Here is a 22,201-nt window from a genome sequence, read left to right as displayed (position 1 = left end):
CTACTAAGTGGCTTGTTTGTCTAGGGGTATGATCCTTACTGTGAATGTGAGAAGTCTGGGATTCAGATTCTGGCAAATTCTTGCAGCAATGTGTAAAATATTGATTCTTGGCAATCTTTTTTGGGAATTGATGTGATTTGTGAAAAGAGTAATGGCCCTTAACAAGGAAGCTGTGTTTATACCCTTGAATAGTAGTCATTGCAAAGAGAGACCCTTAGCTTACAAATTTATAGGCGATGCGGTTTGGGGAAACATGAGGGAAAATAGTAGCTGAGAATGCAGGTCAAAGTCACCTCTCATTTCTCAAATCCAGCATAGCAAATCCCTTAGCCCCTACCAACACCAAAGCCATTTAAACCTCATCCCACTCCAACCCCCACGAGGGAGTAAACTGGATCAGAAGCTCGGAAAAAGTCCTAGATATAATTTTATCCTGAGCCACAAAATCCTTAGAATGCATATTTATGTTTGGAAACTTCCACTTTCTGTAAAAGATCCTTCCATTCAGTCTACATTCTGAACTCAATCTGAAATGGCTTATAGTGCAAGGCTCAGATTGCAAGTTTTAGAGGATTAAAGGATAAGAGAACAATTAAAGGATTAGAAAACATGCTTTATAGTGATAGACTCAAAGAGCTCAATCTGATTAGTTTAACATAGAGGTAAAGCGACAACTTGATTACAGTTTATAAGGATCTATGTGGGGGACAAATACTTAATAATACTCCTGACAGAACGAGGAGTAATGGTCTCAAGTTGCAATGGGGGAGGTTTAGGTTGGATATTAGGAAAAACTTTTTCACTAGGAGGGTGGTGAAGCACTGGAATGGGTTACCTAGGGAGGTGGTGGAATCTCCTTCCTTAGATGTTTTTAAGGTCAGGCCTGACAAACCCCTGGCTGGGATGATTTAGTTGGGGATTGGTCCTGCTTTGAGCAGGGGATTGGACTATATGACCTCCTGAGGTCCCTTCAAAACCTGATATTCTATGATTCTATGAATAATAGACTCTTCAGTCTGGCAGAGAAGAGTAAAAAAGATCCAATGGCTGGAAGTTGAAGCTACGTAAATTCAGACTGGAAATAAGATGTACATTTTTGATAGGGAGGGTAATTAACCATTGGAACAATTTGCCAAGGGTTGTGGTGGATTCTCCAGCACTGACAATACTTAAATCAAGAATGGGTGTTTTGCTAAAAAAAATCTGCTCTAGGAATTATTTTGGGGAAGTTCCCTGGTCTGTGTTATACCAGAGGTCAAACTAGATGATCACAACGATCCCTTATGGCCTTGGAATCTGTGAATAAGGTGACTCTCAGTCTTGGGTATCCGAGAACCGTCACGATGACGTACCTTCTAAAAAGTTAATCTCCAAGCTATATAAAGTTATCTTGAAATACAGTGGTATGCAGACCAAGCATGAAAGGGCTTGGAATAAATATGTGGGAAATGAAATCCATTTGGTTTATTATTATGACTGTTCTGTCTCCACTACCCCATGATACAAACTGACATGTTTTCATTTTATACATGGTTAATTTAATTACCTAGCCTACACCAATTTTCACAATCATTCAGATAGGGTGACAAGTGTAAAATATACAGAAGATATTCTCTACTTTAAGACTCCAACTGTCTGAATAAGATGCATGGTTATTAGTGAGATACTGTAAATTACAGTGTCTTATATTTTGCAAATCTTAATTACACCTGAACGAGAGGGTGTTTTTCTTCCTTCAGAGGCCCTTTCAGCTGCATGTTTTCCTTTTTAAAAGCAAAAGCGTTATTTATGGATGATATTTCACTTGAACAATCATGACCTAACTTTGGTCCAAAAGGACTTAGGCAGATCCCTGCTACAGCTCCACTAAAGTCCCTCTTAGCCTGGCTGGTGGGGCATTTAACACACTGGACTACAGTTTAGGAAATACTAGTTTAAAAAATTGACAAATTTAAAAAACACCAACACCACCATCAAACAATTGAAAGAACTAGTTCAATCTTACTGGTTTTGAAACTTTAGGTTTGTGTCTGCCCAGTGATTTTTTGGATTTAAAAAAGGAGAGATTCAGTGGGAAGGAGACACTTTATATTGATAGACTCAAGGAACTCAATTTATTTAATTAAAAAAGAGAAGATTAAGGGATGACTTGATTACAGTCTGTGGGTACAAATATTTAATAGTGAGCTCTTCAGTCTAGCAGAGAAGGGTATAACATGATCCAATGGCTGGAAGTTGAAGCTAAACAAAGTCAGACTGGAAATTAGCTGTACATTTTGAACAGAAAGAGTAATTAACCAATTAAACAATTTACCAAGTGGTCGTGTTGGATTGTCTATCACTGACAACTTTTAAATATCCAAAGACCTGTTCTAGGGATTATTTTGGCCTCTGATATATAGGAGATCGGACTTCTATCCTTGGAATCTGTGAATCTATAAGTTACACACACACACACATTCATGGACAACATCCCAATCAGAACTAAGCCCAGAGAAGCAGCCCCACTCAGAACTTGCCAAATGCCAGAAATGCTTCCAACCCACTGGTTATTACCAAAAGCCAAGAACTTTTTGAGCCGAGCATAGGGAGTTGCCCACCCACAGGCTGCAAAAGGCATGGCTGTAACCAGAACTTTACCACACTGGAAAAGATTTATAAAGATCCAAAGCCTCATTGCATCAGTGTTGTTCCAGCAGCAGTTATCAGTAGTGCAGTGTCTTCAGCACTGATGATTGCTTTTGCCATGCACCAGTATCATCCCTCAGGGGATTCCACGTGAAGTATCTCCAGAAATTCCTTTCAAAGACATGAAACCACATGCTAAATGCACTGCAGAATTGGGCATCTATTCCCAGATCACATGCAGATGTCCTGTTTGTGGGTAAATAAGTACAAAGAACATGCTGAAACATAATTTAGACCCTTGCATACCCACTATGGAAGCAAACCTCACATTGGGGGCAGCATGCATGAAGATGACACAACCCTCATGTAAAAAAATGAAAGCATCAACGTTCTCCAGCTTATCTCTTGTGTTCTGGACTTTTCCAAAATCTCAGCAGAATACACCCTTTTGGTTCTCTTTGACAGCACTACCCAGCAGCATATCTGGGCCCAAACATGGGAATTGCCGTATTGGATCAGACCAGTGGTCCATCAAGTTCAGTATCTGTCTCTGACAGTGACCAGCACTGGCTGCTTCAGAGAAAGGTGCCTTTCCACCATAGCTCTTGTGAATCCCTCATTATACAGTAACACCCAAAATTCCTGGATCTCAAGGACAGTGTTTTACTGTGATTGTAATAAAAATTTAAGATGTTAGTCAGACAAAGATAAGCATTTACATTTTGAAAATAGCTAACAGGAATAGTCTGCACAAAATAATCATTAAGAGTATAAGAATTTGACATATAATGAGTTTATTTTCTCTTAGGTTGGTGTTCTGATGGCAGCAGCCTCAAAAAATGGAGATGAAAATGAAACATGCTGCCACATAAGGTATATTTAGGATTTAAAATAGTAAAAACACTTGTGCAGAAAAGCTCAAGATCTGCTGAATAATGACAGGAAAAAGAGTGACACCTTTCCCCCTTACTTTAATACAGCGCTACTCAACTTGTAGCATTAGAGGTGCATTTAATTCCTAGGGGGCTTTTTTAGAGTCCACAGAGCACCTCTTGCTCAACCTATTCTCAGACCTAATGTGTGGTGTTCCAATCACAGTAGCACTCTTTGCACTTCCTGGCACATGTGAGGCCAGAGGCAGAAGAATTAAGCCATGTATCAGAGTTGATGGGACCCCTTTCAGCCACCAACAAAACAGTAATGGAGAAGAGAGAGGTTACTGTGTCAAATTAATTGATCAAGTTATCATGACGTCACATCCTGACATTGCTTAGTGATGTTTCTCTTGTCATTCTCCATCAGCTTAGATGACACAGCATTGCTGTGCAATGTTAGGATGTCTCGGAGAGAATATTGTATGACTTCACAGCTTCTTTCACCCCAGCTCTTCAAGGTTGTTTCTATGTGAAGGTCTGTGGTGTAAGGTTGTATGACAAAAGAAAGTTCCCAAAACAACATTGCAGGCTTTTTCCCTCATTTTTCTCTAGTGTCATTTAAAGTGTCTTCACAAAGCATTCTGTTAAATCATTTAATTCAGAATGATAAACAGTTTACCTACTCTGTGATGCAAAATTTCTTTTGAGGAAAATCTGAAATCCTTCAGTAACTGAAGACCACTGTCTGAAGCAATCTCTTCAGGTAAATCATGTGAGCATATATAGTCCACAGTGCCTCAACAATCTTGGTAACAGAAGTGATTGCCATATGTACTACTTTATTCCAGACGTTCCAAAGCGTTAGCTACAACTAAGTTATTTGGTATTCTTCTCTGCAGAATCAATGTCATCTTTGCCAAATAACCCATTTCCAAGGATGACAAGAAGCGGTTTGTGGCATATTTAGGTGACTACTGCATAAAGCACATTGAGTAGTTTTTCCTTCATTGTCTTCAGTTCTATAGAGGTTCTTATACCACACTCATCACCACAGTGGCTGAGTGCTTTTCAGTCGTGCTTTGAGCCATGTGACTAACATGTCAGAGTTTGCGAGCATATGTACTTCTGTGGGCAAGTTAATGATAGAACGCTAAGGGAGATGTCTTTTGATTAATAAAAATTTACAGAATCATAATTTCAATAGTATCACCCTCTGCAGCGTGGCATGGGGGACTCACTCCCCGCTAACCCTGTTCCCAGCTCCAAGTACTCCAGTTGGTGGAGATTCTGTTAATACAGTGTCAATGGAAATGCGTTCAGTTGGGTATCATTCAAAAGCCCTTTCTCCCAAGAACACAATGGTACCAAACAGGACAAACATAGAAAGATTAAGTAGATATACATTCAAGAAAATGTTTAAAAATCAACTCTTTTTAATATTATACTTTAACATAGGCACGTCAAACATGCAGCCCTCACAAAGTTTAAATTGTGGTTCTCAACTGACAGTACCACCTTATCAGTTAATGCTCAGGACAAACCTGATTAATTTTGTTAATGTTACAGGTTACTGTGAATGGAAGGAGTGCTTCAAGTTGATTTGCCAGAATCAGCAAAAAAGAAGTGGTTCAGTGGTATTGATTGTCACCTTCGTTTATTGTGCCAAAGAGTAGTAATTAGGTACTGATTAAGATATCAGCATCCAGCCATAAATGACTGGAATCCATCCGCAAATGGTAGGCACGTAGTTACAGAATATACATTACATAACATGATTAATTACTAGCTCAAAGTAATTTATTATAAAATCCTTTCCTGGGGGGAAAAACACCACAGCACCCACTATGGTAGCATTTAATTTCAGAAAAAGGAAACTACACAAAAATGAGGAAGTTAGTTAAACAGAAATTAAGATACAGTGCCAAAAGAAAATCCCTACAAGCTGCATGGAAACTTTTTAAAGACACCATAATAGAGGCTCAACTTAAATGTATACCCCAAATTAAAAAATGTAGCAAGAGAACCAAAAAAGGGCCATCGTAGCAAAACAACAAAGTTTAAGAAGCAGTTAGAGGCAAAAAGGCATCCTTTAAAAAGTGGAAGTTAAACCCTAGTGAGGAAAATAGAAAGGAACATAAACTCTGGCAAGTGAAGTGTAAAAATATAATTAGGAAGGCCAAAAAAGAATTTGAAGAACAGCTAGCCAAAGACTCAAAAAGTAATAGCAAAAAAAAATTTAAGTACATCAGAAGCAGGAAGCCTGCTGAACAACCAGTGGGGCCACTGGACGATCAGGATGCTAAAGGAGCACTCAAGGATGATAAGGCCATTATGGAGAAACTAAATGAATTCTTTACATCGATCTTCACAGCTGAGGATGTGAGGGAGATTCCCAAACCTGAGCCAGTCTTTTTAGGTGACAAATCTGAGGAACTGTTCTAGACTGCAGTGTCATTAGAGGAGGTTTGGGAACAAATTGATAAACTAAACAGTAATAAGTCACCAGGACCAGAAGGTATTCACCCAAGAGGTCTAAAGGAACTCAAATATGAAATTGCAGAACTGCTAACTGTGGTATGTAACCTATCATTTAAATCAGCTTCTGTACCAGATGACTGGAGAATAGCTGCTGTGACACCAATTTTTTAAAAAGTCTCCAGAGGTGATCCCAGCAATTACAGGCCGGTGAGCCTAACTTCAGTACTGGGCAAACTAATTGAAATAATAGTAAAGAACAGAATTATCAGACACATAGATGAACATAATTTGTTGGGGAAGAGTCAACAGGATTTTTGTAAAGGGAAATCATGTCTCGCCAATCTACTAGAATTCTTGAGGGGGTGGACAAGCATGTGGATAAGAGTGATCCAGTGGATATAATGTACTTAGATTTTTAGAAAGCCTTTGACAAGGTCCCTCATCAAAGGCTCTTTAAGCAAAGTAAGCTGTCATGGGTTAAGAGGGAAGGTCCTCTCATGGATCAGTAACTGGTTAAAACATAGGAAACAAAGGATAGGAATAAATGGTCAGTTTTCAGAATGGAGAGAGGAACATAGTCATGTCCCCCAGGGGTCTATACTGGGATCAGTACTATTCAACATATTCATAAATGATCTGGAAAAAGAGGTAAACAGTGAGGTGGCAAAATTTGCAGATGATACAAAACTACTCAAGATAGTTAAGTCCAAAGCAGACTGCGAAGAGTTACAAAGGGATCTCACAAAACTGAGTGACTGGGCAACAAAATGGCAAATGAAATTCAGTGTTGATAAATGCAAAGTAATGCACATTGGAAAACATAATCCCAACTATACATGTAAAATGATGGGGTCTAAATTAGTTGTTACCGCTCAAGAAAGAGATCTTGGAGTCATAGTTGATAGTTCTCTGAAAACATCCACTCAATTTGCAGCGGCAGTCAAAAAAACTAACAGAATGGTGCAAATCATTAAGAAAGGGATAGATAAGAGAAAATATCATATTGCCTCTATATAAATTCATGGTACACCCACATCTTGAATACTGTGTGCAGATGTGGTTGTACCATCTTACCATCTCAAAAAATATATATTGGAATTGGAAAAGGTTCAGAAAAGGGCAACAAAAATGATTAGGGGTATAGAACAGCTTCCATATGAGGAGAGATTAATAAGACTAGGACTTTTCAGCTTGGAAAAGGGGGGATACGATAGAGAGCTATAAAATCATGACAGGTGTGGAGAAAGTAAATAAGGAAGCGTTATTTACTCCTCAAAACACAAGAACTAGGGGTCACCAAATGAAATTAATAGGCAGCAGGTTTAAAACAAACAAAAGGAAATATTTCTTCACACACTGCACAGTCAACCTGTGGAACTCCTTACCAGAGGATGTTGTGAAAGCCAAGATTATAACAGGGTTAAAAAAAGAACTAGATAAATTCATGGAAGATAGGTCTGTCGATGGCTATTAGCCGTGATGGGCAGGGATGGTATCCCTAGCCTCTGTTTGCCAGAAGCTGGGAATGGGCGACGGGCTGGATCACTTGATGATTGCCTGTTCTCTTCATTCCCTCTGGAGCACCTGGCATTGGCCACTGTCGGAAGACAGGATACTGGGCTAGATGGACCTTTGGTCTGACCCAGTATGGCTGTTCTTATTATCATCAATGGTGAGATGAAGGGTACTGACTAGTAGCTGAATCTTTGGAGAATACTCCGTGGAGGACTTGGTTAAACACAGTGCTCTGTGGCACCTTACTTGCTATAAGAAGTGCACCCAATAACTGAATTTGGCAAGATGAGAAAGGAAGTACATTGAGGATCAGCAAAAAGTTAAAGTATCTAGTGCCATCTGTGGGCGAGACTCACCTTATACGAGGTCCCAAGGCATACAGTTCAAGAAGAACACCTGCTTCTTCTGCAATAAACTGGAAGTCCGAAGACATTCATTAACCACAGTTTCAATACACAAAGCAGATGAGAAACTGTATGAAGCAGTAACTCTTAGCAAGAATGTTGTGCGGTAAGAGTGCATGGACCCAAAATGCACCCAAACATAGATACTGTGTATCACATCAAGCACTGCACTAAGTATATATATATATATAATGTGTTGTGTTAAAAGGTAAAAACAACAGAAACAAATATTGATTTTACTACTGCAAACTGCAACTCAGCTGGAGTTTATAAATTGCCTCATGAGGGCTCTAATGGATGGGAACGTGGTGGTGATGGCCAATGCAGAGGCTACGTACAGAGAAGTATGTGCTTTGAATGGGATTGAAGAGGAACAAATACTTAGCAGAGAGGCTCTTAAAGCACTTATTGAAGATGAACTGTGGGATATGGACCTAGTTTTTAGCAGTCCTATCCACAGAAATGAATCACAGCACCTGTCCTTAAGCTGCAAAAGCCATGGTGCTATCAAAAATGGAAGAAAGGGCTGACATCAACGGTAATATGAAGATTCTCTGTTTGCAACTGCTACATTTGTATGGAAAAGCAATTTGTCCTACAGCATGTGGGAGTTTCTGGGATCCGTAGCTGATGCCTAGAGTGACCAGATGTCCCAATATTAGGGGCTTTTCTTATATATGCACCCCCCAACCCAAAAGTGTCCCGATTTTTCACACTTGCTAGCTGATCACCCTACTGATGCCAAACCTGAAAAATAATACTGCGTAACTCATACTACTTCCTTAAGTAGTGCACTGGTGATCACAGTGACTTCAACACCAGCAAGTATGATAGCAAGTAACTGGAACACAAGGCTGCCATTTTATCACAAAGCCTCTTGTACAAGTGCTTGAGTGAAAGTCAGGTTTCCAACACATACATGACAACGGTGTGGCATATTCATAATCTACAACTACAGGGGGCGGTTGGTTTAACAATTCATTCCAAAACCTGTGGCAAATTCCTCGTACAGCTTATGGGAAAATGTGAGTTTTCTGTGGTACCATGATCAAGGTTTAAGTGCAATGAAACTATGGCTATGTGCCAGATGAAAAGCAAATTAATGCACATCTTGCATGGTCTTCCCCAAGCCAGCACCTATTGACAATGTGACTGGTATCTTATGCCAGCAGAGGCTGTCCTGCTTAGAAATCATAGAGGATATGACTGAAGCACAACAAGCTCTTGACAAATAAGAAACTGTTAACACTTGAGATTTGCGTTCCAGAATCAGTCCTTCAGCTAATCAGTTTCTCGTGTGCAGAGACCAGATGCTCACTACTCTACAAATGTTTGGCCAGCAGCCTGCCTTGTATGGAGATGTGCAAGTGCCATCCAGACACTGTCAGTGCAACTGTGTGTAGCAGTGGTGCCCTAGGCGGAGACAACAGTAATGATGACTTTGATGAATACATGTTTTCAGTCCTCCCTGTCAAGTCTAAATTCTTTAGGATTACCAAAGATCTGTCTTCTTTTTATGCAAGCAATGCATTCCTATGTTAAGTATAATTAAAAATAATTGATTTTTACATATTTTCTTGATTATATATCTACATAGTTTTTCTAGATTTGTCACATTTTGGTACCATTGTAGTTGTGGGAGAAAGGTCTTTCGAATAATATTCAACTCGGCATGATGACATTATATAATCAAATTTTCCACCAATCAGAGGACCTGGAGCTGGGAGAGTGGGGGCAGTGAGTCCCCCCGGCCATGCTGCAGAGGGTAACACAATAGAAATTATGATTCTGTAGATTTTTCCAATTAAATGACACCTCCCTTACCTTTCTATCATTGACTTGCCACTGAATGAGATTTTACTACATTATGCTCCCAGACTGCACATGTGGTTCATTCTCTCTCTCAGCCTCTCCCGGAGGGGGAGAATTGTGTGTGCAGTGCAGTTTAGTGTTTTGTTCTAGTTTCAGGGATTTTTTGAAAATGGTCACGCTACTCTGTGTTTGTGCTAAGTGGGCCTGGTGAGAGATGAGTGCCTGGCACTTGGAGTTGAAGATGGAGAGGTTTGTAATGGTCTGTAGTTCCTGTGTGAGTTCATTCCGCAGAATCAGATTGACACCTTACAAAGCTCGCTCTCTCTCCTCTTGCTCTGTGGTCATGAAAAATAAATTCTGTCCAAACTTTTCATTTTCATTTTACCTTCTTGATGGCAGTATAATTTAACCAGAATGTTAGCGTGTAAGTTTTTGATATTACTACTCTTATATTCCTTAGCTAACAATCATTCTTTAAGGACACATACATTTACCAAGAGCATAGTTTCTCACGTGTGGGTTCGAACCTTCAGGAGGTAGCATAATTTAAAGTTAAAATTTAAATATTATCAAAGATTCAGAAAACAGAAACCTAACACCTACATATCTGCAGATAGAGAATTGTTGACATATAGTTATAACATAGTTGTTTCCTATTCAAATTTATGGAAGTAATGTATCTTGGATACCACAGTGTGGTAGTAGTTGATCAGCATTGCACGCTCTTGTTATTACGAGTCTCATAGAATCATTTGATTACATGAGAATCTTAGCTTTCATTTTTTTAAAGTAAGTTTCTAGCCCTCATGATTCCGGAGAAAGCCCTAAATATGACCCCCTAAAGGCTTGAAAACCATAAGGCAAATAAAAAGAACCTGAAATTTATTATTTTTGTAAATGATGATTTTTAAGCCAGTCCCATAACTTTCTGAGCCCTAATGCATTTCAGGAAGAGAAGGGGTGGAATCTTCCCCATTTTCTTCAGCAGACTGTTGTTAGGGGACAGAGAAAAGCAAGGAGCAGAGTTCCTTCGTGATTTCCTCAGGCATAAGATGTGTGATTTGGACCATGGTTTTGTTCAGTTTTGCTGAGGTGGAATACTTCCACACTGGACTGCACAGACTATACATTATTGAGGAATTCTAGAATAATGTCCAAAAAAAATAGTGTAACATTGAATAACATATGCCTGGACTAGAAAATACAATAAAGTTGTGTGGAATAATATTCTACAGTATTACATCCTGTAATTATAAAATAGCATGGACTAGTGAGTTGTTAATCCATATATATTTAAAGGATTAAAGCAGATGTTTTATGCATTTCCCTTATAAACAATTATTTTACTACCAGTATTTGATAGTGATGTATATATGTATTCTTTATTACCAGTGGGATAAAAAGGAAGTGTGGATGTACAAGTATATAATTATGTTTTGCTCTTTTTAGAGAGAATACAAGAGTTAATCCCCAAAATGAAAAAGATCTAGCGTCGAGTATCTCACCGGATAATCTAGGAAACAAGAGGCCTCTAGAAAAACCTGTGCAAGACCAATTACCACGCTCCCCTTTGCATTCAAAAGATTTGGAAGCTGTTTATTGCTCTGCACATGTTAAACATACACCAGATGCTTCAAAAAGCTCATTTGTTAATTTAAAAGGTTTAACCAGCCAGCAGAGCTCAGCAGACCTAAAGCACATGGTCAGAAGAAAGAGTAATTTTTACAAAAATGCAAGAAAACATCATGAAGGTTTTGCACCCTGTGACAAGAAATGTGAAAATGCCCATTTGTCTTTAGAAAAAGAGCCTCTGCTTCAAAAGTCTCTTGAGAATGATTTATGTTCAACACAGAAATCTGTTAGGTCAACAACAAAACTAGGTGATAGTTCCTCTGCTGTGTCTGCTGCACTAAATCTACAGCATGTGCAAGAATCAGATGCCAGAGGAAATATATCAAGATCCACTTTACTGGCTGAATATAGTACAACTAATAATTTAGCCACAAAACCTGATAGAAAAGAAAAGAAATATGAAAAGGACTCAGAGTCTCCTAGCAGTGTGATTGTCAGTACTTCAGATCCTCTTGTGATTATGGCAAATAAAAATACAGAATCACCATCAGTATGCTCTCTTTTGGAACCACATTCCAATGAAAAAGCAAAAAGCCCCGCTGAACATTCTGCCCTCTTTCAAAATGAACTTCCACCATCAACACCTCCAGTGCAAGGTTCTTTAGTGCAGGCTTCTGAGACACCCTATCCTTACTATTCTTTTTATTCTTGTCATCAAAGTGATAGCAATGGCAGTTCCGTAACCCAGACTTACCAGCGGATAACTTATGAAGTGCAACAGTTTGCTCAGTCTGGCACATCTGCCATTGCAAGTAATGTGTGTAATGCACACTCTAATATGTTTTACTCCCAGTCATTTAGTTATGCTGCTCTTGGGGAGCTACAAAGGCCTAACTATGCTCAAACGTATCCAGTGCATGGATATTTTAGTTCTCAGATGCCCCTTCCTTACAGCTCTCAGATGCCATCTTTACCACAATATGCTGCAAATCAGCCTTGGTCACAAGGTCCTTTTCCATATCCTTCCAATACAGGATCATCTTCAGAAGCTGTTTGGACCAGCAGTAAGTGCATGGCTACTAAATTCAGTATTTTTTTCATATTTTTATAGCAGTGACCTCGGGTGTTTAAATCTAGACATTGCTTTGCTGCCTCAACCTCGGATAGAACAAATACCATTAAGTTTTGGGCCTTGATCCAATGATTTTTCAAATGATACACTGTGCCACATGCAGAGGTCTAAACTAGACTCTCTTAGAATCAGTGAGTCACCTCTGAACTTGGCTCAGTATCTTTCAAACTGGGCAGTGCATCTATAGTAGTTTTACCCATGGTTTCAGTCTTCATAAACCCATCCTCATTTAGTGTTTCACTGTGTTATGACATAGTGCTAACACTTTCCTTTTGGGATTGTGAAGTCTCTTTCAGTCAGTAAGTAGAGCAACTGTTGAATAATGCAATAAGCACTTCCTTACCTAAAGGCTGGGAGCATGAACTCCGCAATGCCCCCCTCCAATGAGTGTCTTACTGTAAAAATTAATAAAGCACTGAGCATTTTCAGCCATTAGATATCGGGACTAGTTGAACATTCCTAGCCTTATAATTTTCCTAGCTGTGAGTGTCTAATGCTAATGATCTAGTTGTGCATTCCATTTGAGTTATTAGACTTACATTTTAATTAGGGCTCTCAATGAATTGCAGGTAACTCACACGATTAACTCAAAAAATTAATCCTGATTAATCACAGTTTTTATCGCACTGTTAATAGAATACCAATTAAAATTTATTAAATATTTTGGATGTTTTTCTACATTTTCATATATATATTGTATTCTGTGTTGTAATTTAAATCCAAGTGTATATTATTTTTTATTACAAAAATTTATTTGCACTGTAAAAATGATAAAAGAAATAGTATTTTTCAATTCACCTCATACAAGTATTGTACTGCAATCTCTTTGTTGTGAAAGTGCAACTTACAAAAGTAGATTTTTTTGTTACATAACTGTTCTCAAAAACAAAATAATATAAAATTTAAGAGCCTACAAGTCCACTCAGTGTACTTCTTGTTCAGCCAATCACTAAGACAAACAAGTTTGTTTACATTTACAGGAGACAATGCTGCCCTCTTCTTATTTACAATGTCACCAGAAACTGAGAACAGGCATTTGCATGGCACTTTTGTAGCTGGCATTGCAAGGTATTTATGTGCTAGATATAAAAATTTTATTAAAGTTAATGTTTAAAATCAAATTTACACAAGTTAAGAGGGAAGGTACTGTACATCTGGGATCAGGCTTGGGTTATGGGGGATTGCAAGTATCGGTTACAAGGTTCACGAGGTACATATCACATAGAATCATAGAATATCAGGGTTGGAAGGGACCTCAGGAGGTCATCTAGTCCCACCCCCTGCTCAAAGCAGGACCAATCCCCAATTTTTGCCCCAGATCTCTAAATGGCCCCCTCAAGGAGGGGGCTCACAACCCTGGGTTTAGCAGGCCAATGCTCAAACCACTGAGCTGTCCCTCCCCCCATAACCAGCATAGATCCAGATTGGGGTGTGGGAGTTTTTAAAGCGTCAGTGGATAACTGGGCTCAGGTGCACCACCCATGGAATGTATTAAGAGTCCAAGTCAGTATTGGTATAGAGAATAAGTTCATGGGTGGAGTGCGTCCCCCTGTTCATCAGGGAAGGAAGTGGGTTATTTCCCTGGTCAACGTTCTCGGTTACTCGACCTGGTACTGGCGGTGTCCCATGATGTGTTCTGTGTAGATGTCTCTGGACACACCTGATGGTGTCGGATACCATGAGCTGTCTCATGAGTCGGCTGCTAAACGTTCGTGTGCCCCTTCATGCTTCGGCCACCATTCCAGCGGACATACTTCCATGTTGATGACACTTGTTTAAAAAAAATGCCTTAATTAAATTTGTGACTGAATTTGGAGGAGAGTTGTATGTCCCCTGCTCTGTTTTACCAGCATTCTGCCATCTATTTCATGTTATAGCAGTCTCGGGTGATGAACCAGCACATGTTGTTCATTTTAAAAACACTTTTACTGCAGATTTGACAAAACTCAAAGAAGATACCAATGTGAGATTTCTAAAGATATCTACAGCACTCGACCCAAGATTTAAGAAACTGAAGTGCCTTCCAAAATCTGAGAGGGGCGAGGTGTGGAGCACGCTTTCAGAAGTCTTAAAAAAGCAACATTCAGATGCAAAAACTACAGAACCCGAACTACCAAAAAAGAAAATCAGCCTTCTGCAGGTGGCATCTGACTCAGATAATTAAAATGAACATGAGTCGGTCTGCACTGCTTTGGATTGTTATCGAGCAGAACCCGTCATCGGCATGGACATGTCCCCTGGAATGGTGGTTGAAGCATGAAGGGACATATGATACGTAATGTCCCTTTGGCACGTAATATCTGATGCCGGCTACAACAGTGCCACGAGAACGCCTGTTCTCACTTTCAGGTGACATTGTAAACAAAAAGCAGGCAGCATTATCTCCTGCTAATGTAAACAAACTTGTTTGTCTGAGCGATTGGCTGAACAAGAAGTAGAACTGAATGGACTTGCAGGCTCTAAAATTTTACATGGTTTTATTTTTGAATGCAGTTTTTTTTTTTTTTTACATAATTCTACATTTGTAAGTTCAACTTTCATGATAGAGATTTCACCTAATACAAGTACTGTAATGCATTGAAAAATACTATTTCTTTTGTTTTTTACAGTGCAAATACTTGTAATCAAAAATAAATATAAAGCAAGCACTTTGTATTCTGTGTTGTAATTGAAATCAATATAGTTGAAAATGTAGAAACCATCCAAAATATTTAAATAAATGGTATTCTGTTATTGTTTAACAGTGCAATTAATTTTTTTAAATTGCACGATTAATCGCGATTAATTTTTTTAATTGCTTGACAGCCCTAATTTTAATGTTACACTAGAAAACAAATGCACTCTCTTTATTTAGTATTTCTGTCCTTATGGAGTGAAATTCTCTCTTGTGCACCATTTAAATTCTTCTCACCCCTTATTTTGAGGATTTAAATGATGCATAGGCCTTGTGCTGACCTTCTTTAGAGGGGTGAATGTCACCCCCCTGGTTCCCTGAAGGTGCTGCTGTTCATTCTGAAACCAGTCTCAGTCAGTTATAGAACTACTTAATTCTGTAACCAAAGTGGCTGCGTAACCAAGTTCTTAACTAGGCTAACTGACCTAGGGTCAGAGCTGGTGTAGAATGAAATTAGAGGGTCTGCACTATTGGCCCTCTCTAGAACTGGTTCCCCTTCTCCTCCTTGTGCCTGTACTTACCCCTCCATCCCTTTCCACACTTGGTCTACCATCCTCAGACTCTATCATCACAATGAAGAGTGTGGAGACAGGTTGACTGGATCTTTAGCCCCTTGTGATTGTATAACTAGTCCTCAGGATTTGGCCCTTGGTCACATAAGTGAGAATTTGGCCCAGTATGCACAAATGTTGCCAATGCTGCACCTGTTTGCAACATTTGAAATGTATTGTACAAAACACCTTACCTATGAGTCCGTGGCTCAGGCTGAAGAGTGGTGCAGGGTGGTGCTTACCGGGGTATGGGGGGGCTTCTCATAAGGGTGACAGCAACTCCCCTCCCTCAGCTCCTAGCTCCATGTGCTGCGTCCGCCTGCAGGCACTGTCCCCAAAGCTCCCATTGGCCACGGTTCCCAGCCAATGGGAGCTGCAGAACCGAGGCTTGGGTCGGAGCAGAGACAGCACGTGGAGCTAGGGTCTCTGCTTCCCAGGAGCTGGGTAAGGAGCCTGCTTCAGACCTGCCAACCCTCCCCACAGCACCCTCCTGGGCTGTGCCCCCCCCAAGCACCTGTGGTGCCCCCCAGGCCACCTCCCCAGCACCCGTGGTGCCCTCTGGGCTATTACCCCCCCACGATGCCTCCCCAGGCCGCAACTCTCCCCCCCACAACCAAGCATCCATGGCATGTCCAGGGCCATTGTCCTGAGCCACCCCTCCCTCTCAAGTTTTAGTCAGGGAAATATAGTAAAAGTCATGGGCCGTGCAATTTTGTTTACTGCCCGTGACCTGTCCATGACATTTACTAAAAATACCCTTGACTAAAAGGTAGTCTTACTTGTGATTTATGAGGTATTTGGTTTTTATATTAATTAAAAATGGTATTTGCCACAAATGGATAAGAGTATAGGTGGGATTTTTCAAAACCAATTATTTGACTTAGAAGCACACATTCCGCTGACTTTCAGTGCAACTTGTGCTCCTAAATCACATAGCTGTTTTTGAAACTCCAACAGATTGTCTCCATGTATAGACGCTCATGCAGAGGGACTATGGTAGTAGTTGAAGCATAGGACTGGGAATCAGGCAAACTGTATTCTAACCCCAGCTATTCCACGGACTTGTTATGTACCCTTGGTACAGCAGAAAGTGGTGTTAGGCTTAACTCATTATAAATATTTATAAAGGCTGAAATTCACGTCTATACAGAAGGACTTTGCATTACAGGACTTTAAGGCACATAGGCCTTTTGGTGTCCTCTGCACAGGGTGAAGGTCAGTGCTTCAGTCTCTGAATGCTTTCGAAACCTTCTGAAGATGCTATAGAAGTGCAAAGGCGTGGTGTTTGGTGGGCTTTGGAGGGTTGAAAGAGGAATCTATATTTCCCGTGCCTGAATCCTTTCTCAAGTATATTTTTCTTTGTTTCCAGCTCCCTGGCAGCAGGCACCTTTTCATCCCGGATATTGAAACCAGTTCCATGACAACATTCTGAAGAGTAACCACTTACCTCAGAAGGCAACATAATTTGCATTTTTCAGAACTATTACATCAAGTAACTCCCTTTTTTAGGACATGAAGACAGTTGGAGTTTTCCTAGTGATTTCTATGGGTGCAGGATTGAGTCCTTAGCGAACAGCAAGACTTACCTAACCAGCTTAAAAAAACCCAAACACACACATGTGAAGAGACAAATGTAACCCCACCTCAGTTACTACTAAGGGCCCTCTGACTGTGGAACCAGCACGGTTCTGCAGTACAAAAGGCAGTTTAAACCACTGGCTAAAGTAATAGCTGTGAAGTGGCTCTATGGCTTTGGCCAGGAGCAGGATTCTTTTTCCTCTGCCTACTGGAGATACCCAGTGTACGGCCCTTTAGCCTCACTGGGTGTTGTGTCTCTGGATCTGACCCTAATGTGTTAAGTTTTTGGTTAACTTTTAGTACTGTGATACGATGGTGTTTATTTGACATCTACTAAAAAAATGAAAACAGAACTTTACATGTGATTATAGAGTTTTTAGCTTTTAAATACATTTTTTGAACAAAGGCTCTGCCTCAGCCTGTCAAGGTCTATGGTCAATTCTGAATTCTTGAGTGAAATTCACCCGAGTGCAGTGGGCCAGCACAAGACTTACACACCACTCATGTCTGATTTTGCAGAAAATGTGCATGGACTTTCTGCTGGCCTGGGGCTGCTTTTTTTTTTTTTTAAAACACTGGAATAGAGAAATTTGATTCTTGAATGTTATGGTTAGTATTTTCTATAATGGTAGTTAATACTTTGCTGTATCTGATACGCAAATAACTGACAAATCTGTTTCAATCCAAACAGTTTTTACACTAACATATTATATATGTATATTATTTATGACAGTGGTTGGAATACTTTTAGTATTTTTCTCAAACAGAAGACTTATTTTTGTAATTTTTGTACATTTTTCTTAGAAATATTTCTAAGTATATAAGTCTTATTGAAAATTTTAATTTTAAACGTTAACAGCATTTGTACAGTGCAAGTATTTGTGTAAACTTAATATTTTATTTGTATGCTTTAAACAGGTTTTTTTTAAATGTAGCAAATAGTACAGAAATAACGAGAATGACAGTATAGTTACAGTCAGGTGTCTATAAGGTGGTAATTTAGGACATAGCACAAGCTACAAAATTAGCAACTCTGTAAGGCATTAGCTATTAATTTACATTAAAAACAAATTTTACAGAAAAATTAAAATGTTTGTGTTGAACGTCTAACTATGCAGAATAGTCTAGGGTTTATGATAGTCTCTCTTTGAAGAATCACCAGTATTTTCTAAATGTTATTTGTGTACTGTAGTTTTTCCATGAGAACAAGATATAATTAGAGGTGAATTACATCAATCAAAATCACAGAGAGATCTGGGTGAAATCCTGGCCCCTGTGAAATCACAGAAAGTTTGCCATTGATCTCAGTGGGGCCAGGGTTTCGCCCTCTATTGCAATCTGAGATACACTGGATAGGAACCCATCTATCTTGTAAAAATCAGTTCCTGTGGTTTACACACAATTGGATAGCAGATGATCTCACTAGCTCTGTGGTAACAGCAATCCACATATTTAAGAGCAGAGTTAAGCCCTAAATTGGTAATTTCTACATCTGATATGCACATGACTTCTGAAATACATCCTTTAACATGATTGGGAAGTGTAAATCTTCATCAACAAGAAAACAGACTTCTACAAGTATTAAACTTCTCATGATTTTGTGCAACACACACAGATGATTAGAATTAAAAACTGCCAATTGCTAGTAATATAGTGTGGAAATGTAAACATGTTTATTTACTACAGGTGTATTATCCATGGGGTATTTTAGGACTGGTAGAATAAATACTGGCTGAAGTTAAACTTAGGTGAAAACTGTTGTTCCTAGCAATTACTTCTTTCCCCGTCCCCTTTCTAGTACATCTCTGCTTTTTTTGATTAATAATAATTTCAATTCTCTCATATCTCTAAATTATAGTGGAATCCTGTTTCATGCTAAAGTGGAGCAGGGAGTATTTTAAGACTTTTATACATCCCCAGCCACCTTGCATTTTCTCTTTATTTGGTCTTAAATGATAGCAGGTACATATACCACTAGGCATACTGGACCAAATTCATCTCTGGTGTATTTCCACTGAAGCCAGCAGAGTTACACCAAGGTTGAATTTCACTTATAGCTTTTTACAATGGGTTACTATGAGTATCTGCTGGTGTAATAATGCAGAATTTAACCAGTTTGTCATTTTTGAATAATAATAATAAAAACATTTGTGTATTACATTGCTTTGTAGTATATTGCTGCATTCGTCTAATTTTCTTATGAATACAATATATCAAAAGCCATAGCATTGAACATTTGATTCCATTTGAAGTATTGCAAGAGGCTGCAGCCTTTTAACATTCTTTCATAGCTTCTTCCATAATGACACTGTTAAATTAAGATCTTGATTTAAGCTGAAACTCCTGGAAAACTCCTCATCCACGTCAACCCAATCAGAAAAACAAAGCTGTAGCATCCACTTTGTTTTCCACGGTTTGCAATAATCTCTGTTCTGGCCTCGAAAATATCCATTCATGACTAATATGATGGCCATCATGGTATGCTAGAATGGTTTAATTATTGGACAATCTCCCACCAAGAGGAATACGTCACAACAGCAGTACGGCTACTGAGACATTATTCTGGTCTGTCTGATCCATCCAGTGTACACACAAGAGTCTCATTAGTGGCATATGTGCCTCCTTCAGAAATACATCTGGCCAAATTGTACCGCAAATGAGGATGGTGGGATACGCAGAAACTGAGCATAGACTTAGTCAAGATTGCAAGACAGGTGGATGGTACTCCTGGCTAACTCATAGGCAGTTGCAGGCATGCTGCAAGAGGAAAACGGCAAGAGTGAGGGTACGAGGCCATTGTGAAGAAGATATATTAATTATTTGATTCAGTCTTCATTGCAGAGGATAGGGGGGAGTTCCACACACCTGAGCCATTCTTGTTAGGTGACAAATATGAGGAATTGTCCCAGATTGAGGTGGGGTCTTGGAACAAATTGATAAATTCAACAGTAGTAAGTCACCAGGACCACAGGGCGTTCACCCAAGAGTTCTGAAGGAACTCAAATATGAAATTGCAGAACTACTAACTGTGGTTTGTAACCTATCACTTAAATCAGCCTCTGCACAGGTGACTAGCTAATGTAAAGCTAGTTTTTCAGAAAAGTCTCCAGGGGTGATCCTGGCAGTTACAGGCCAGTAAGCCTGACTTCAGTACAAAGCAAACTGATTGAAACTATAGTAAAGAACAAAATTATCAGACACAAATATGATATGTGGGGGAAGAGTTAACATGGCTTTTTTTTAAAGAGGAATCATGCCTCACCGTTCCAGTACAATAATTTGCAGAAGTCAACAAGAATGTGGACAAGGGTGATCAAGTAGATATAGGTTTCAGAGTGGTAGCCGTGTTAGTCTGTATCAGCAAAACCAACAAGGAGTCCTTGTGGTGCCTTAGAGACTAACAAATTTATTTGGGCATAAGCTTTCGTGGGCTAGAACACACTTCATCAGATGCATGGAGTGGAAAATACAGGAGCAGGTATAAATACATGAAAGGATGGGGGTTGCCTTACCAAGTGTGAGGTCTTGGATCAAAGGCTCTTCAGGAAACTAAGGTGTCATGGGATAAGAGGGAAGGTCCACTCATGGATCAATAACTGGTTAAAAGATAGGACACAAAGGATAGAAATAAATTGTCAACTTTCACAGTGGAGATGGGTAAATAAGAGGTTCCCTCAAGGATCTGTACTGGAAACAATGGTGTTCAACATACTCAGAAATGATCTGGAAAAAGAGGTAAACAGTGAGGTGGCAAAGTTTGCAGATAATGAGGGTGGAACAACTAACAATATCATCCAAAGCACAGGACTTGGTGGTGATGAGGGACTTCAAGGTGATGAGGGACTTCAACTACCCAGACATCTGTTGGGAAAATAACACAGCAGGGCACAGATTATCCAACAAGTTCTTAGAATGTATTGGAGATAATTTTTTATATCAGAATGTGGAGAAAGCTACTAGCATAGAGGCTGTTTTAGATGTGATTTTGACAAATAGGGAGGAACTGGTTGAGAATATGAAAGTGGAAGGCAGCTTGTGTGAAAGTGATCATGACATGATAGAGTTCATGATTCTAAGGAATGGTAGGAGGAAAAACAGCAGAATAAAGAATGGATTTCAAGAAGGCAGACTTTAGTAAACTCAGGTAGTTGGTAGGTAAGATCCCACGTGAAGCAAGTCTAAGGGGAAAAACGGTTCAAGACAGTTGGCAGTTTTTCGAAGAGATATTATTAAGGGCACAAGAACAAACGATCCCACTGTGTGGAAAGATCAGAAGTATGGCAAGGGACCATCCTGGCGTAATCAATAGATCTTCAATTATCTGAAACTCAAAAAAGGATCCTACAAAAAGTGGAAACTCGGTCAAATTACAAAGGATGAATATAAAAAAACAACATGCCTGTAGGTACAAAATTAGAAAGGCCAAGACACAAAATGAGATTAAACTAGCTAAAGACATAAGGGGTAACAAGAAAACATTCTACAAATACACTGGAAGCAAGAGGAAGACCAAGGACAGGGTAGGCCCATTACTCAATGAGGGGGAAAAAAACAACAGAAAATATGGAAATAGCAGACATGCTAAATGACTTTGTTTGTTTTCACTGAAAAGTTTAGTAGCAAGTGGAATCTAATTTAATGAATGTCAGTGAAAATGAGGTAAGATCAGAGGCTAAAACAGGGAAAGAACAAGTTAAAAATTACTTAGACAAGTTAGATGTCTTCAAGATACCAGTGCCTGATTAAATACATCCTAGAATACCCAAGGAGCTGACTGAGGAGATATGTGAGACATTAGCGATTATCTTCAAAAAGTCATGGAATATAGGAGAGATTCCAGAGGACTGGAAAAGGGCAAATATAGTGCCAATCTATAAAAAGGGAAATAAGGACAAGCCGGGGAATTACAGACCAGTCAGCTTAACTTCAGTACCCAGAAAGATATGGAACAAATAATTAAGCAATCAGATTGCAAACACCTA

The 22,201-nt window shown here is 39.3% G+C and overlaps 1 protein-coding gene across 3 annotated transcripts in view; it reads left to right on the top strand.

Annotated features, from left to right (window-relative positions):
• The window catches only part of TEX15 (testis expressed 15, meiosis and synapsis associated), a 68,082-nt gene extending 49,499 nt beyond the window's left edge, over nucleotides 1-18,583 (top strand). The window contains exons 7-9 of one of the 3 annotated variants that reach the window (XM_043544545.1): nucleotides 3,437-3,501; nucleotides 11,162-12,348; nucleotides 17,011-18,583. In XM_043544545.1, coding sequence (XP_043400480.1) covers nucleotides 3,437-3,501; nucleotides 11,162-12,348; nucleotides 17,011-17,048 — 1,290 coding nt within the window. In that variant the 3' untranslated portion in view covers nucleotides 17,049-18,583. Of the gene's footprint in view, nucleotides 1-3,436; nucleotides 3,502-11,161; nucleotides 12,801-17,010 lie in introns of those variants that run through there. The other 2 variants (XM_043544544.1, XM_043544546.1) reach the window with 2 other exon arrangements.
• Nucleotides 18,584-22,201: the final 3,618 nt, after the last annotated feature.

The sequence above is a fragment of the Chelonia mydas genome, chromosome 4 (assembly GCF_015237465.2).
Source record: "Chelonia mydas isolate rCheMyd1 chromosome 4, rCheMyd1.pri.v2, whole genome shotgun sequence".
NCBI lineage: Eukaryota > Metazoa > Chordata > Testudines > Cheloniidae > Chelonia > Chelonia mydas.
Note: the sequence above shows the minus strand (reverse complement) of the source record. Positions and strands in the feature narration are given on the sequence as shown.